Source organism: Hippopotamus amphibius, chromosome X (assembly GCF_030028045.1).
Source record: "Hippopotamus amphibius kiboko isolate mHipAmp2 chromosome X, mHipAmp2.hap2, whole genome shotgun sequence".
NCBI classification, from domain to species: Eukaryota; Metazoa; Chordata; class Mammalia; order Artiodactyla; family Hippopotamidae; genus Hippopotamus; species Hippopotamus amphibius.
The window spans coordinates 115125338-115144051 of record NC_080203.1 but is presented as its reverse complement, the minus strand read 5'-3'; the positions used below and the strand labels follow the sequence as shown (position 1 = coordinate 115144051).

Below are 18714 nucleotides of genomic sequence, written 5' to 3'. Positions count from 1 at the left end.
TTCTGATTTATTGGGGCCTAGTCTTCAATTGTGCATTGACAGTATGGGTAAGAAGAAACATACACTTTTGGCAAATCATCTGGAACCTCTAATTTCTGTAGTATGGAAAATCTTGAATTTCACTGGCTGGGTGTGTGATGGTCACAGTGTTTTTGTTGTTAATTTTTATAAATTTTGCTTTTCATTAGATGAATCTTGAAGTTATTTATGGAGATACAGATTCAATTATGATCAACACCAATAGCATCAGTCTGGAAGAAGTGTTTAAATTGGGAAACAAGGTGAGATAATTTTATAAAATTATCTGTTTTACCTGCTTTTGTGAATTCTGTTTCTAACATGGAAGTGCATAAATTCTGATTTCTGTACATGTGTGTCCTCTGAAAATAATAATAAACTTAGTGCTTTCAATTCTTCATCCTCTGTTATATTTCTTAACCTCTACTCCAGTTGTCTGTTTTGAGGGCAGAATTTTAAAAATCACTTTTTCCTTAAGTGATGGATGCTTTGAAAACAGTCTAAATTTGGTAAGTTTAAGATGTGCTCACATTAGTACCTATCACATTGTCATTCATAAGGAGAAATTTGTCTCTAGTAGTATTCAATGCATTTTATACAGTGATAGATATGGATCAATACCTACCTACCTACATACATATCCATATATCTATAATTTTTACAGGAGTACTTAAAATATATTCGAAAAGTCAAGGGGACGTTTAAAAGTAATCATTCGTAGCCTCCTAATTGCAGCTCACAATTAGCAAGCGTTTTTTGAGCACTTACCATATTAAGATATTGTCCCAATAAACTAAAACTAAGGTACCATCTTAAAAGCTAACAGCTTCCTGCCTTTCCCCCCTAAAATGTGTGAAATTTGAACTATAGTCTTTACTTAAGAGCAAGGTTGGCATATTGTACTCATTGGACCTTGAAAAGTTGTGTGTTTTCCCTGGAGGTGATGGTCTGTGTCGTGACCCTATCAATAAAGAGCAGGTGGCTGTTCATATATTTGTTCAGCAGATAGTTATTTGCTTAAAGTCAAGGTGCTCTGGGAGGCACAGGGAGATCTTAGACATTATTTTAATGGTCAAAGTTTTACTGGCCATGTATCTAGTTGTTAGACAATATAACCTCTAATTCATTAGTTTGAAGGTAAGTACTTATGCATTTAGTTTTTAGATTCAAAACAGACTATTTCATAATTTTCATAAATTTTCTGGGGCTGACCCTGCCAATTCTGTCCTTTGGTTGAGTGGGATGATATATTTATATTATTATCTGTCTTTTTATCTGTTTTTGTCCCTGTACTTCTTGAGAGTTCTTACATCATACCAAACATAATATCATGTTCTATATAACCTGAGTAAATGCCTTCTAATCTTGTGTGACTTACGGTTCTGTTTCAATGAACTCTTGGGACCTTGTAGCATGTTCATCTTCTCCCTGTTAGATATTTGAGAAGCTAGCATTAATGGTTGAAATTTTCACAGGTGAAAAGTGAAGTGAATAAGTTGTACAAACTGCTTGAAATAGACATTGATGGTATTTTCAAGTCTCTGCTACTGCTGAAGAAAAAGAAGTACGCTGCTCTGGTTGTTGAGCCAACATCGGATGGGAATTACATCACCAAACAGGAGGTGAAAGGATTAGATATAGTTAGAAGAGATTGGTGTGATCTTGCTAAAGATACTGGAAAGTGAGTTCAGCTTTCATTTTTGCTTTTGTTGTTTGTTTTTTAAAAACTCAAGCATTAATGGTGTGGAGAACACTTGTGATTCTGCCAAGCACAAGGACACAACTTCCTTTTTGTTATTGTTACTATTGCGTATTACAAGTTCTTACTGCTTTGGAGTGGAATTTTACAGATGGGTTAAAACTTAGAAAAAGCCAAACTCGCTCAGTAAGAGATGCTTGCTGTAAGATGCATCTTACGAGTTTTAACTCATGGTGAGGGTAAACCTTCACATTTTAGATGCTTACAGAGTTGGTTTCATTGATGTTGGCTTGTTTTTGTTTTGTTTTGCTTTACTGTTTCTTTTAGAAAGTGCTGTGTGTTATGCTCCTGAATCTTCCTAGTACCTCCTTAAGGCCATGATTGTTAAGGTGTCCCCGTTTTGTGGCTTGAAATATTCTGGGATTCAAAGTGGGCCATGGGAGGGTTTGTTCCTGCCCATGTCATTTGTGTGTAAAGATTCATACTAATCTCAGGTTAATTTAAGAGCTAGTTCTCAAATATTGCATGTACCTCAGAAATAACAAATGTCATGACTGGCCCCTTAGTTTTACATCTGAGACTGAAGACTGTGATATTAAGACCTACTTGTTTGTTTTTAGGGTCACATTAATTTATAAAGCACCCATTTTAAAAAGATGAATCTTTAGGTACTTTATGTATCATCTTTCCAGATAATTCCTGTTTTGTGAACCTGACCAGTTCTGAAAATAAAGACTTTTCTCTTTGAAGTGAAATTTTAAATTAATTTTAGTATTGCAGAATATCAGCATTTTTTACTTGTTTTCCAGTCTTCCTTTTGCTTTCAAGTTGGGAGATTGAGCAATTGTTGCTTCTGCAAAACTACTCTTGATTAGGCAAAGTTGATCATCAGAGTACGGGTCCCTGTTAGCCTTTTATGAAATATAGTTTGAAATGCTTCATTGCCCCCAAATGTACCCAAAGATGAAACTGCTTTGTATAGACTGTCGATTAGAGTGTTCTCTTCAGCTTTGTGTTTTCTAAGAAAAGATGCATCATAATAGAAGTAAATTTCTCTGAGTTAGAAATGTATTAGTAATTAAAGCTATACAAATGTTTTTGTCAGGGTTCTTTTTCTGACAAATTATAATGCAGCTGTCAAACCCTCGCTCTGCATTTTCTCAGAAATGGATAAAATATTGGCTTCCTTACTCCTTTTCTTTTTTTCTTTTCTTTTCTTTTTTTTTTTTTTTTTGGATCTGATAGAACAACATGAAGTTTTTGAGGCATAGCAATACGGTTGGAGAACACTGAGAAATATAATAAAGTTGAAGAAAGAAAAGTTTGGAATCTGAGTTTTGAAAAATTTGCATAAAGAACTTTATATTCCTACTTTCCTAGCTTGTGGTCATCTTGGGCAGAGATAAAATCAGAATTTGTTGGTGCCTTATGAGGAAAGTGAAATATTTGTCTTCTCAAATTTTTCCTAAGAGTAGGATATAACTGCTTGTGAATTTCGTAATTGCATAAAAACATGATAGAACACATAATGCTCTCCCTCCACACACAAAATGCGGTGCATTAGCTGCTGCATTAAAAAAAGAAGAGAGGTCTGTGTGTTTAAGGGCAAACCTGACATTCCAAGATTGGTAAACCTTTGGTAGAGTTAATGTTAAAAAAACAAATAGTGACAGGCTTTGGACATTAAACCCTCATGTTAGCTTTTAGTATGGCTCTTGTCCACATGTTAGTCTAATGGCATTTATCTTCCTTTTTCTCCTTTATTAATAAAGTGTGATATTAAAAAATCAATCCCTCTCTCTTTCTTTTGCAGCTTTGTCATCGGCCAGATTCTTTCGGATCAAAGCCGGGACACTATAGTGGAAAACATTCAGAAGAGGTTAATAGAAATTGGAGAAAATGTGCTAAATGGCAGTGTCCCAGTGAGCCTGTTTGAAATTAACAAGGTAAATGTAGCATTTATTGCTGAGCCCAGCTGCTGCCATGTGTTTTTCTCCTCCTTCAGATAGTTGAAGAACCACCTCATCCTTGCAATTGAAATAAATTCTAGCTGGTGATGAAAGCTGCTTAACAACTATCTCACAGACTGTGCATTAGCATACCACTCTGCCTCGCCCAGCCACTGGCACTCCCCTGTCTTCCGTGGGGCCTTTTCTCTCTGTTCCTCACTTAAGTCGCAGAAGCCTCATGTCCAGAGATTTTGTGGAGTCACATAGCTGATGTTTCAGGCACTCGAGAGTATAACCTCTTCACAGTCCTCCTAAGTTACAGTTGTTCAGGGGGCAGGCCTGTAAGCTTAGACAGAGAGCATGTGCTTGTGTCACTTTACAGAAGGTGATCCTTAGAGGTAGTATAATCAGAAGGCGGTTTTGGATGTTGTTATTTAGAGTTAAGGTGGTGCTAGCACTTTCTGAATATTCAAAGCACCTGTGCTGTTTGTTTTTTTTATACTATTTAAGTTTCACTTTATGGGTAGTCTTAGTTGTTGAAAATAGGGAGTATTTTTTCTTACCTAATTTGAAAAAGAAAATCTTGGTTTCCCAAAGTGCTGTGTAATACAAGATGTTAGATTACAGATTTCTCTCTTTTTCTGTCTAAACACAGTATCCTTACATACTCAGAACATAATTTTGCAAATACCATTTTACCCATTTTGTGATAAATTTTGTTAAAACTCATACTAAAAAGAATTTTAATGAAAAAGAATCTAATGATGGCATTAAGAAGTTTTAGAATTAAAACTCATTCTTAATACCCCTATGCTAAAGTAACACTAGTCATTTTTGCACATTTCTTTACTCGTTAAAACAGTTTTCCATGGTAGCAGTTACAGTGTATATTATTGTGAGATTGTTTTCACTTAACATAAACAGATTTTCCCACATTTCTGTATTAAGCTTAAAAATCATTATGTTAATAATCTTGTATTTCACTGGTACATCTTTAATTAAAAATTTTGCTTATTACATTATTTTTTTTTGCTATTGTAAATAACTGTATTGAACATCTTTGTTCATTTGCCTTTTTGCTTTTGGATGAATTACTTTCTTAGTTTAGGTTCCTTGAAGTAAAATGAGTCAAAAATTTGAGTATCTGGCTCTTGTCAAATTGTTTTGTAAAAGAGTGCTACTAATCGGTAATAACAAAACGTGTGTGCCAATTTCACCACAGATTTGCTTCTGCCATACAAGTGATAATATCATTGGTGATATTTAAGTAAAACAGTTGCTACCATAAATGGATATGAAACACTATTTTACCATTGGATTTCATTTGCATTTCTTTGATTCCTAGAGAGTGAATATTTTCTATGCATATCCTTATGATTTATATTTATAAGTAAGTCATTTGTTTCCTGCCCCTTAACTGTGACGGCTTTAACGTCACAAAAGAAGACATTGTACTTTTTATGAAGTACAAAAAATTAGAAATGAATAATATAAGAGGACATGTTCCTTAGCACTAGCTCTTCAGTTTACGTGATGCAGTACATGCCTGTTGGCATGGAATCACTTGGAACATTGGAAAGTGGTTTCCTTTCAGATTTTGTTTTGTCTCTTTCTCAAAAATTTGCATGAGTAAGAGTTACTGTTTCGGTCTTGCTTTGATCAGTTTTTAAAAATTAATTAATTGGCTGCATTAGGTCTTTGCTGCTGCACACGGGCTTTCTCTAGTTGTGGTGACCAGGGGCTACTCGTCATTGTGGTGCTCGGGCTCCTTATTGCGGTGGCTTCTCTTTTTGCAGAGCATGGGCTCCAGGCACACAGGCTTCAGTAGTTGCGGCACACAGGCTCAATAGTTGTGGCTCACGGGCTTAGTTGCTCTGCAGCATGTGGGATCTTCCTGAAGCAGGGCTCGAACCTGTGTTCCCTGCATTGGCAGGCGGATTCTTAACCACTGCACCACCAGGGAAGTCCCTCAGTTTTTGCATCAATTCTGCAGATTGTATCCCTGACACTGTCTACCTTCTTAGAAATGAGTCCTGTTGCACAGGGTTCCAGGCATGAATTTGGAAGGCTGAGTCCAAACATGACCATGTTATCGGCAAAAGGACACTGAGCATGTGTCCTCTAAGGTAGTGGGCCCAGGCCATCACCTTCTCCTGTTGGTGATGACACAGTGTTACTAGTGTGCAGAGAAACCTTAGCCCCATATTCACATTGGCCATCTCTGAATTCTCAGGAACATTCTGCAGTCTTTCTATTTTTAAGTTTTTATTATTGAAAATTTAAAACTTATACAAAAGTAGAGAAGAACATCATGAACCCCCATGTATCCATCACTCTGGTTCAATAATTATCAACTTAAAGTGACATATTGTTACTAACAATACTAGTGAATACTTAGTGTGATTCGGGCTGTGCATACATTTTTCTGTGGCAGAGCTGAAACTGATTTAGTGTCTTGATATTCTCCATTTCACTTGGCATAGTAGCTGGCAAATAATAGTTATTCAGTGAGCATTAACAGAATTCCTTTGCTTGTTTAATCATTTATTCATCAAACATGGAGTACCTCTTATGTGCACAGTGCTAGATTCTGGGATATAGAGTAGAATAAGCAAAACCTGGTTGGTATTTTCAAGATGATAATGGTCTAGCAAAGATATTTACTGTCCCATGCTCTTATACTTTTTTAAATAAAGAAGAATTTCTGCAATGTCGATGAAAATACAGTCAGTTCTGATGAAAGGACTGTCTATATCATAGTTATTCCTGTGTCTGTTTACATTAAGCATTTTATATGTCAAGAGTGACTGTCCTTTCTTTTTAAAATTTATTTATTTGTTGGCCATGTTGGGTCTTCATTGCGATGCGCAGGCTTCTCATTGTGGTGTCTTATCTTGTGGTGCACGGGCTCTAGGCGAGCAGGCTTCAGTAGTTGCAGCACATGGGCTCAGTAGTTGTGGCACATGGGCTTAGTTGCTCCGCGGCTTGTGGGATATTCCCAGACCAGGGCTCGAACCCGTGTCCTCTGCATTGGCAGGCGGATTCTTAACCACTGAGCCACCAGGGAAGTCCCAAGAGTGACTGTCTTTTTTGTTTGTTTGTTTTTTTGTTTTTTTTTGTTTTTTTTAAAACTCTTTATTGCAATATATTTGCTTTACACTCTTGTACCCATCTCTGAGGTACACCAAAGTGAATCAGCTGCATCTACACACATATCCCCATATCCCCTCCCTCCCGCGACTCTCCCCCACCCTCCCCGTCCTGGCCCTCCGAGGCATCTCCCATGAAGGTGATCTCCTTTTGTTATACAGCAACTTCCCACTAGCTATCTATTTTACAGCTGGTAGTGTAAATATGTCTATGCTACTCTGTCACCTCGTCCCAACTTCCCCTTCGCCCCTCACCCCAGCCCCGTGTCCTCAAGTCCATTCTCTACTTCTGTATCTCCGCTCTTGCCTGAAGAGTGACTGTCTTGATTAACATTTGTCTGAATACCTGTACAGTTTACAACTTGTGAGTAAATCAGTTTTTATATTTTATCACTTTCAAAGGAGAATGGAATTGAAGAATACGTTTATGTGACTGGTTGTGGATGGCTTTACGATAAGATACAGATAGAGTAGGTTAGATTGATTGATTTTGTGGTATTGGTATGGCTTGAAAATGGGAGGTTAGCCTAGGGTGGAGGGGTGAAGTTGTGAGGTTTACCTTTGTGGAGATTTAACCCTTGTTGCCAGAAGCAACTAAAAAACACTGTATGTGATTTTTCTGAACTGCTGCAATCTTAGCTTAAATATATTTCACAAAGTAATACAAAATACTTCACAGCTGATTTGTATAGCCCTGGCTAACTTGAGCCTAAACCACCAGGAAGCAGTTTTTAGAAAAATCAAACCCTCTGAAACTAGGTTGTAAAATCCCCAAACAGCCCCAATCTAATAATTGGAAAGTATGTCAGATGAATTTCAGAATTTCTTAACATTGCACTGAAGTATAGTCAATTGAAGAAAACGGTTTTCTTAAGTAGAGTTATATGGATTAAGATTTCTATGCAGTATTACCCGTCCAAGTCAACCAAGACTTTGCATAATGCAGGTTTGAGGAGATTCAAATACTTGGAGAGTCATCTAGGCACTCTCCTACACTGAGTGTATGATTTAGAAAGTGTACATAACGGGGGATGTGCAGCCGTGTTTGAGAACCTGCTTTATTCTACTACAGTAGTTCTCAAATTTCCTGGTCTCAGGACATTTTCACACTCTTAAAATAGTTGAGGACTGTAAGAGCTTTTGTTTATGTAGCCTACGTTGATATTTACTATTAGAAATTAAAGTTGAGAAGTTTTAAAAGCATTTATTAGCTTATTTAGAAATATCAGTAAACCCATTATATGATTACAGAAATAAATTTTTTAATGAAAAATATATATTTCAAAACAAAGAAGAATTAGAGAGGAATTGTGTCTTTTTGCAATTTTGCAATTCTCATTAATGTCTAGCAGAAGACATCTGGGTTCTCCTATCTGCTTGTGCGTCCACCTGTTGTGATGGTGGTATTGGTTGAAGTATAGGACAATACTGTACATTTTATTGACATTATCAAAACCCCCATTTTAAAACATTCCTATTTATCAGAAAAGTCTTTAAGTCAAGCTCACAGGAATTGAAACACATTTTCCAAAATTCTAATTTGTGCCTGATAGCTTCAGTATTTTCATAGGTAATATATACAGTCAGGTGTTTTCCTTGAAGTGGCAGGCTCACTTGGTTCTTTTTGAGTGATTGTCTGCCAGATACTCAAGTTAGGATAACAGTAGTCGGCCTGCCATTCTTTCAAGTAAAAATTGTGTTGAGAAAGGCAGCTAGTTTAGCTTGCAACTCAGTTGCACAAATGCATTTCCTCGAGCAACCTTCGTTCTTGTGTATACAGGAAGGAGTATACTCAAGTGCCTTGTGCATACTTCCCATTTTGTCACACAAAATATTAGCTTTGTACTCAAGGGTCAAGAACTTTAAAAAAAAAAAACAAAAAACTATGAGTGTAAGGTGGTGACGAGTACAATGAGTCTTAGTACAATGTGCTGCTGCTGCCCAGGTTCATGTTTCTAAGGCATCAGCACCTCTAGTGACCATTGCTTCTGCATTACCAGTGCAAATAGTATTTTAGGAAAGTAACTTTGACTTCTCCACCCCCTGACCACACATAGGTGATCTAGATACTCAGCACCCTATTCCCTATCCTTCCTCTTGTCTTTTGGAACCCACCCCTGCCCTTTGTGCATATTGAGTTCCAGTTCAATAGACTGTATTTTTTTCTCACCTCTTGCTTTTAACTTTTGCTTTTTCTCTCTGCTTGAATGTTCTTGCCCCTGTCATCTGAAAATCTGTTTTTTTATTCATGTGGCAGTTTGTTTTTTACTTCCGTGATTTCCACTCTCAGATGGTAGCAATCTTTGCCTCTCTAAACTCTCCATAACACTTAGTTCACCACTGCCTTCGGGCACATATAACTTATTTTAGAGAGTTTTTTTGCAGAATGAGGTAGTCGTCTACTAATGGCAGATAACTTAGGACCAGTGACTGTCTTACTCATCTAGCAGTACTTTACACTGCTTGAACTTAGTGAATTATTGCAAAGTGAGCGAAATAATTTCTTCTGCAAACATTTGGCTGCTACTACATGCCAAGAATTGTTCTGAGCCCTGTGAATGCAGCTGTGGGCAAGGCTGATGTGTTCCTGCTCTCGTGGGGCTTACTTTCTATTACAAACTCACTTACTCTGCCTTTGCAGAGCTTAAGTTGACAGTGTGAGTAAATCCAGTGATTTCTGGTGCCTTTGGGATTTATTTAGGCTTAAGAAGCCTTCGAAAAACAGATCATTAAGTCAGAGTAACCGTTATCCATCAGTCTTAACTAATCAGTTAATTCAGTGAGAGAATTGCACACATTCGGAGAAACTCTAAGGCTGCATAGACGACTGAATTCATAGTCTTAATTTTTATATCCAAGTATTCTGTGACATGGCCCAGAAACTCATATTTCTTTTTTGTTATATCTGGTTATATAAGTTACTAAATGAAGGACAGAGGAGCCTTGAGGATGGAATGTCTGAAGATCCTGTGTCAGTGTTTTCTCCATACAGCTTCTGTCATTTTTATGTTTATGTGGCTGGTGTGATTCTAGCAAAGATGTGTTTAGTGTATATCTGTGTGAGAAAGGTTTTATTTTAAAGTTTGGGGCTTTTTGTTCCCTCTTTCTCTCTTTTAGGCGTTGACAAAGGATCCCCAGGATTACCCTGATAAAAAAAGCCTACCTCATGTACATGTTGCCCTCTGGATAAATTCTCAAGGAGGCAGAAAAGTGAAAGCTGGAGATACTGTGTCGTATGTCATCTGTCAGGTAAAACTGTCATAATGAATAAGACCTATAACAGTTCCGAGCCCATAGTAAAATCCAGGTCTCCACAGTGTCTTATTTAGTACTCTTCCAAATAATTGATGCTATAAAGAGAGGGTTTAGTCTTGCTTGGTTTTTACAGCATTTAAAAACATTAGTCAGGGGTATGACATTTTATTAAAATTTTTATAAAACATTTAAGACCATTGTTTTGGTTGAATGAAATTACTTTGGTGAGACAGGTATGTAACAGCTGCTGTTTCAATCTGAAATTAACTTGAATGAAAATGTATACCAGTTTGCTCATATATCCAGCAGTAGTCCTTTATCATTCCTTTTGCAGCAGTTTCCATTCTGAATATTGGTAGAATAAGAGAGTAAATGCATTTTTCATTAGCCTGTTCACATAATTACTTGAAAAAAAATATGAAATGCATGGTTATATGGAGAAAGGTGAGACATCCTAAAAACATACCTTATGAAGAAAACACAGATGATCTAACCAGGTCTTCTTTTTAGTGGAGGGGGGCCTAGAGCCTACCTCTTGCCTTCTCCCTGTTCCATGAGGCACCTCTAAGGAACCTCTAGGCCTTCTGGAACAGTTTTAAACCACTAACCAGTTTCTTTTGAGAGTAGCATGCCTCTAACAGTTAGGGATGGGGAGAAAGGGTAGAAGAGAAGAGGGTTTTGGCGGGGGGGTGGGGTGGGGTTTTCTTTTTGAAAGCACTTAACTCCAATTGGAACAAAGGAGGAGGGGTATCATCTCTTCTCCCTGCTTAAAAAAAAAAAAAAAAGAGTCAGTCTCTATCCAAATTCTTCATAGTTACTGTGGTTGTGGTCTGTTTACCAAAAGGCATAATTCATCTCAGTAAGACTTTCTTTTTAATTAATTAATTATTGCATTTTGTTATCACAGTAAAAAAAAACTTCACTGAAATATGATTGATCTTTGTCAAACTACAGTCAATGTGCTTTTAAATCAGAGAGCCTTTTCAAAATGTAGAAGTCGTCTGCTAATATCTGCTTGGTACTGTAGATGATGTACATAACAAATGATTTAAGTACATGGACAGGAATCAGCACTTGACTCTGTCTCCCTCCTAGGGTTACCCTTGATTAAGAACTGTTACAGAAAGCCAATTCCTGCAGGAAAATATTTCCATAAATGTCTGACTCGCTCAAGCCCTTAATGTGCTTTACATATTGCCTCTGACAAGTCTCATCTCAAAAAAACAATTTTCATATTATGCAAATAAAGATTTTGGTAAATAGGCTAGTTTTTTTTTCTCTTATGTCTTCACATACATGGAAGAGCTCTTAAGATTATTAATGACAGGAGCAGATGGCAACATACAACTTTGAAAAATTATATAGGTTTTGTGAAATAACATCCAAAAATGAAATCAAGCCACAATTATGTTTTGGCTAAACCTGGAATGGAGATGTATGGTCATGTGGTCAATGTATTTCAAAAATCAAGCTTATATTCCTTGATGTCTAAATACTAGGTCTTATGATGTCTTCTCCTTGGGTCTTACTGATATAAGAATAGCTCAAAATGCTGATGCTAAATCCAATTGAATATATTTTCAAGCCTGTTCCCATTTGACTGGTGCTGGGTCTTAACTTATTTGCTTGTTAAAAGAACGGTTCATGTTTCATTTATTGATTCATTCTTCTCACTGTATCCCAATTAGTTGTAGAACTTTAATTTGCCTTTGTCCCCTAGCAGTGGGGCATGTCTACTTTCAGCATGTTTGCTAACCAGAGCTGCCTACCTCTTTTGCTTTTAAGCACTAGGATTATACTTTCTCTTTCCTAGCACAACTATATTTTTAGAGTATGTTCTGAAAATGTATGATGACACATTTTTAAGAGAACTCTTTACTGCTGTAAGCAAAGGTGCCCTCCGAGAATAGCCTATCTCCTAAACAAGGTTCTCTTTTGTTTAAAATTTACATTTTGAATATAGTACTCAACTGATAACTTATTCAGACTATAAATTCAGATGAGTTCAGAGAGTAATGTTTGTGTATGTAATTTATATTTTAGTTTGTAGTCTTATTAAACCTGTGTGAATTATTTTCTGTGATCTTAAATCAACTTCCACTTGTTGGTTAACTTTTAAATCCTTAATTATTTAACTTTCATTGGACATAATTTTCATAAGGCATGCCTTTAACATGATTGTTTTAAGGGGCCCACTTGTCATCTGTGAAAACTTTTTTCCATTGGTTTCCTACTAAAGATGACTGCATAATTTTGAATGAATGGACTGTATCTGGTTGTCTCTGTAAAGTATGTACTTTGTGGAGTTCACAAATTACTACATGGGCAATTCAAGGGAGACCAACATTGCTTTTCAGTCTGCTTTTAAAGCTGTGTGCCATGTGTTTCTGCATATACCATGGAGCATTTTTTTTCTGCATATACCACGTGTTTTTGCATATACTTGCTAGGTTTGAGAATTAGGTCTTTGAGGGATATATCTTCTGTCTAAATGTTTTTCCATCATAATAGAGGAAAATCTGTCATCTTACCAATTCTTTTGAATTTAGTCATGTTTGAGCTCAAATTTTTTGAATACAATAAGAAATATGTTTGGGTCACTGTTAAAACTAGTCTTTTGTGTGGATACTTAAAAACTTTTTCAACTGAGAATATGCTTAGAACTTTTTCAACTGTTTTTTTTTTTTTTGTAGACGTGCCTTACCGTGAGAACATCTAATGATATATTGGAAAGCAACTCAAGCACCATTTTTTAAAAATAATAATGTGCCTCTACAAATTTGGTTTTTATTCTTTATTAAAAAAAATTTAAATTCAACATTACTGTAATCTTAAGGACAGACCAGTTTTTGTTTAAAATATTACAATTCTATAAATCGATCAGATTTCATGTTTGTTAAAAGGCAGTCTAAATACAGTTGTAGTGCATAAAGACACTGCCCAAGGATTTTTCACATTCTTTTTGTCATTGGCTGTCACCTTACCCTCATCTAACAATTCAAACTTCTAAAAAGGCAACAATTAAAGTTGATTAATTCTACCTAACTTATTTTGCTATATTGTGAACTCCCGAAAAATAATTATAAGCAAGTCTTTTAATCTGAGGTTTGCTTCCTTTCTAGTTACTTCATTATATCTTAGCATAAGTAGAACCTAGTTGATAAATGTCCCAGTTTGTTTCCATCAGGAGCCTAGCCAGAGAAAGGCCACTGCCTCCAGTTTGTGGTAAGACAACGGTACAGAAAGCTGCCTCTGCTTTGTGCTGGGCGCTGAGCTGAGAGGGGACGGATTGTAGCAAGAATGAAAGAATAGGATTCACATTATAATCACTTTTGCAGAGCAGCTGAGCACTGTGAAGAGTTAAAATTTATGAGTCTGAATATTAAATTCTGTTGTTGCAGATAAGAGGAACAGTGGAGTGAGTTGTTGGATGTTGGTCCAGTAGAGTGATGCCTTTTTGATTCACAGATGATGGTGACATCACCCACAGGACTGTATATGGACCAATTATATAGAGTTGACCACTTTTATTTTTAGACAGTAAAGAGGAAGCCCTTGAAAAGCGGCTCTCTGACCCTTCTTTCTTTCTTTGAGGAAGAGCGCCGTAAGCAGCGCAAAATGGCATGCCCTTCATTCCAGTGGCCAGATATTTTGCTTCTAGAGCCCTCTACTCACGAAGGACACTTTCTTACTTTTACCTGTTATATCTTGTATGTGAGTTACTACCCATGGGTTTCACGTCCTTGTCTTTTCCCCCTGCTCATTTGCTTCTCAGTGATACATATGGCTCTCATTGAGAGAGATTGCATACACACTCCCCGTCTTTAAGTTGATACTACGACTAGAATTCTTGCATGGAGGGACTGAGTTAACATAATAAAAGGGTCACACATTTTTTTTCATGACTCCTAAAAGGCCTTTCTTAGCAAGTCTTCCCTGTGTGTTTCTGTGATATGGCAGGTGGAATTATTTAATCTAGTCATGCCATCTTGTTGGTTTCATGTTTCAACAAAAAATAGAACACAACACATGCTGGATTTACATTCCTGGCCAGTGGGCAAGTTGTTTTCCTTGATCTTCCTCCCGTTAGATGCATATGAAATGTTCACCAATAGGTCAAAAGGACTCCTTGGTGTTTGGAATTGAATATACAAAATTTGAATTGTTGTCCCTCTTTGACCATGCAAGTTTGTGTGATTGAATTTCTCAGATCTTTACCTGTATGTTGTCCTCTTGTAGGATGGTTCAAACCTCACCGCGGGTCAGAGGGCCTATGCACCCGAGCAGCTGCAGAAGCAGGACAATTTAAGCATTGACACCCAGTACTACCTGGCCCAGCAGATCCACCCAGTCGTGGCTCGAATCTGTGAGCCAATAGATGGAATTGACGCTGTCCTCATTGCAACATGGTTAGGTAAGTGTCTCGAGCTCACATAGCCCCTCGCCTGGCAACGGTGACCCGCGTGGTTCTCCCTTACCTGTCAGGAGCCCTGTTTAGAGGCATGGTACTACGTCGAGCACCTCTTTGCAGTTGGGCGTTGATTTTTGTCGTTGTTAGGTTAATGTCTGTCTCCCCCTCTATTCTATGAACCCCACAGACTTGCTACCTCTGTAAGCACATGCCTGCTCCAGTGTAGATGCTCAGTCGGCAGATGATGAGGGGAGAGAAAAAGAGGCGGCAAAAGAAAGGATAACAGAAGATTTTTGGCATCCTCCTAGTCTCTGAGCTTATGTGGTTATCGCTTTAATCAGTGAACTTCCCTTAATAAGAAGATTCATTGTATCTTGATTATTGTTTCCTCTTGTCTCAGTCTCTAAAAGTGTTTTCCTATGGAGTGAGAATCCACAGCCTTTTTAACATTAAAATGTTTCACTAGTTGTATTTGATTCCCTTTGAGTATCCTGCTCTCGCTTTTTAAATTCTTCTAAAACTGGACTCATTATCTTCTAGAAATTAGTTGACTCCTAGTTTCTCATCGTGTCTGGAGGTGCCAGTCAACCCTGAAACCTTACCGTTTCTTTGACTTTTTGCCAGGTCACCAGATTGTCATCTCTTGCTTAGAAATGTATTTCATAACGCGCTGTGATTTTATTTCTAGATGATCAGCACGTTGAGAGTTACATTGCTTTAAGCTCTTTGCTCTCTATCCCACTGTACACAAAGGTGAATATTTTTAGAGTAACTGCCTGATAAAGTCCTTGGCGGCTCCTCACTATCTGAAAGTCCAGTTGCCACTGACGTTTACAGTCTCTGACTTTGGCAGTTATAGGCTTTCTAGCTCCAACCTGTCTTTCTAGCCTGACTTCTTAGTGTACTCAGGGTCCCCTAAATATGGCATTGCTTAATCTGTCCATGCTTTGTGGGAAATGCTCCTCCTCCTCTCATTGAAAGGTCTGCCTTATGATGGGCTTTGGCATCATAGGGATCTGGGTTCAAACACTGGTTCTGTCCTCCACGAGCTCTGGGGCTTTGGCCAGCCTCTGAAGCTTGGTCTCAGGCTTGCTTTCTGGAGTCAAAAACTAGAGTCGCTCTGAGGGAGCGATTAGTGATACACGTGAGATGCTCTGCACAGGCCTGGGCAGGAGGAAAGCTCAGTGAGTGTGGATCGTGGCCATGCCCTAGCCCCCTGCTAGGCCTCTGCAGAAATATGTTCGAACTCCTCTAGTCTGTAGGATTTGCATGCGGTTAGCTCTCAGTATGCGTTTGTGGACTGAGATTGGACAGATGAATCATCAAGTCACATACTTGCTACACTACCTCTGTTGAATATGCTTCTGAGCTCCTCCCTGCCAGCGTGGGCCGGCCCCCCCGCCCATCAGTGTCTGCTCTGGAAGTGGAAACTCATTTTTGACATTTGCCTAAGCAAAACATAATTAGGAAGATAAAATTCTGCTACCCAAATCATCATATAATGTATTCTCAAAGTTGAGTTGTATTTGATGATGTTTATAAATCCTCAGCTGGGAGGAGGGAGTGTAAGTGAACAATATTTTTTAGCTTCCTTCTTTTTTCTCTCCTCTGCCTTGAGTGCTTACTCTATCGGAGACTGTAAGAAGTACTTCGCATGTTATCTCATTTAATCCTTTCAGTAACCCCATGAGGCTAAGTTGTAGTTCCTCCATTTTACAGAGACGAAAGCTGAGGCTTAGTGAGGTAACTAACTTGGTCTTGTCACATAGCTAGTAAGTGGCCAGCTGTGTTTGGACTGGGAGGGCCCCAGCTCTGTGTGACTGCAGAGCTTGTGCTTGTAGCCACCACCTCTTCTTAGCCCTGAGAGGCTATGACACGTGCCTTCGGCCAGGACGGGGGTGGCGTGGATATGAAGGCCCTGTAGCTTCATCTTCGTGCTCCTTCCTCTCTCCACGGCGAACCCCCACCGTACCTGCCCCACCCCCACTGACGATCCCTGAGCAAAAGCATTTGTTTTTTAGAGTAGATCTTCTAGGTTTTCCATTTGGATCATCAAGAACCTGGTCCAAAGGCTAACTGTTGCCCTTTCCTTCTTTGGTTCTGAATTTTCCAGTGGCCCAGAGCCAAGGAGAGGTAGGTAGATGGAACAAGTCTCAACTCGTGAGTAACATTTAACAGATAAGGGTGGAGCCTTGTATTTCAGCGGAAGAGCGATAGAATAGGAGGCGGTAGAGTCTGGCCGCTAGACAGCCTGATGCCTGCTCGGATATCTCAAGACTGGCCATACTAGGAGACCAGACTGATTTTGTTGGTTCCAGTGGTCATATTTAAGATCATTTTTATATCAGTCAAACAACAGGCAGATTGTGGCTGCTTAAAGACAAACTTTCTCATCATTGTGGCTGTCTTATGAATCCAGTTTTCGCAAATTATTTTCAAAGCCGCTAGCTTAGTGGGCCCTATCTTGAGAGTGTTCTTGCTATTACTGACCAGCCTCAGTCTACAGAAGGGACCCGTCGTGCTTGTGCGTGGTCCCAGCACATCCCCATCTGTCAGTGGCAGGTAGCCACTTAGAGCTCCCGAAGGGCTTGTGTTTCTAGCCTTGAAGGAGCTGCTGCCGCTCCACTTTTTATGTTCTTTTTCTGGTCTTTATCTTCTGCTACTTGACAGCAGTTTTTATGCTGAAGACATGTGAAGTTGTCATCATTGTGCAGCCTGCCTCCTCCCACCACAGCCCCTGCCGGCAGTCACCAGCAGTATCCACATACCTTTCTGCATTCGTAGTAAATCTCCTAGTCCTTTCTCTCTCCCTCTTTCCTCATAGGAGGGTCCATAGTAATCAAGTGCAGAACAGCAAGTGCCAGTCACCATGAAGATCTGTAGAAAACATTGAAGCTTGCTTGGCAGAGCTTTGCAGGCATTTGCCCCCTGCCCTATTCGGGAGCTGCATTTTGATCTGCGTCCTTTATTCCTCCACCCCAAGTGAAAATTAGGGTGGCTATTCTTCACTAGGGGATTTGAGGCCCCTGTTATCAGTTCTCACTTAGCCTGTGGTTTTAGAGGAGGAGGGAGGAGACAGGGAAGTGGTGGGAAAGTAAGGGGAGTGTTGGGGGTGCGTGGTTTCTAAGAGGTGCAAGCTATAGGCAGAAAATTACTGTAATTTGTTTTTAAAGTTCTAAATCTGTTTTCTTTATATTAAAAAAAAAAAAAACTGCAGTTAGTGAACTGACACCGTTAAATAAGTTGAAGTCTGCAAATGTATACATAAAATACAAGCCCTCCAACTGCCTAATCACAGACATAAAATAATTCTCTTGCTTTTAATGTAGTTTTTATCTTTGATTAATGAAATGCATTACAGTGTTGAAACTTCAGTGAAGTTCGCTACTTTGTCCTTTTAGCTAGTATAAAGAAATCAGGAATAATGGCATAATTTCATTTAGGAAAATTATTAAGTTCATGATTTTTTATTTTTAAGACTCTTTTGTGGAGAGCAACTATATTTTTCAACTACCTCTATTTCTATTGCTTTTATACTGCTTTCCTTGAAATGAAAGGCAAGCATCAAGGGTTGGCTTTATCCTGTGGCTTCACTTTGGAAATTCTCTGACTCTTTCTCCCCGTCAGGATACCTCCTGAAGTCTGTCTGGTGGCATGTTGCATGGCCAGGTGTTCTGTATGGGAAGGTCATTTCAGTGAAAAGGAGAGAGGATAGTCTATTAAATGAGTGAATGAATAAGTCTGTTGAATTGAAAGAGAATAATTTCTTCTCCCTAATAACTAATGGTCCTCATTATCCCACAGTAAAATGTGTATCATTTTTCTGAAACCCATGCAAGATTATTGCTATTCGGCTTAAATAAAGCTAAATTTTACTCTTTTCCATCTGTGAATAGAAAAAAAAATATAGTATTACTCTTCTTATACAATAGCCCTATGGGAAACATGGCCACTAAAACTTGAAACTCTTAGCTTTTGTTCTCCAGGCTATAGGTTTTTTTCTCTCTTGTTCTAATGAAAGCTCTCTATATTCTGTGGATGAAATATTCACAGTATGCTCCAACATCCAAATAGTCTGCTGTACCTAGCAAAACAGGCTGGGGATGAAAATATTCTAAAGTTCATTCTTGAATTTCATCTTTTAATAAATTTATATTTCATGCATAACTACTTAAATTTATATAATACCTTTCCTCTGATGAAGAATGATTTGTACAATAACTGTCAAATACC

General features: G+C 38.3%; 1 protein-coding gene across 5 annotated transcripts in view; it reads left to right on the top strand.

The window, feature by feature from the left end:
- Window positions 1–18714, top strand: part of POLA1 (DNA polymerase alpha 1, catalytic subunit) — a 288927-nt gene that overhangs the window by 110630 nt on the left and 159583 nt on the right. For all 5 annotated transcript variants that reach the window (XM_057718415.1, XM_057718416.1, XM_057718413.1 and 2 more), the window contains 5 exons: window positions 189–281; window positions 1494–1699; window positions 3531–3663; window positions 9933–10064; window positions 14310–14484. In XM_057718415.1, the coding sequence (XP_057574398.1) occupies window positions 189–281; window positions 1494–1699; window positions 3531–3663; window positions 9933–10064; window positions 14310–14484 (739 nt within the window). The remainder of the gene's footprint in view (window positions 1–188; window positions 282–1493; window positions 1700–3530; window positions 3664–9932; window positions 10065–14309; window positions 14485–18714) is intronic.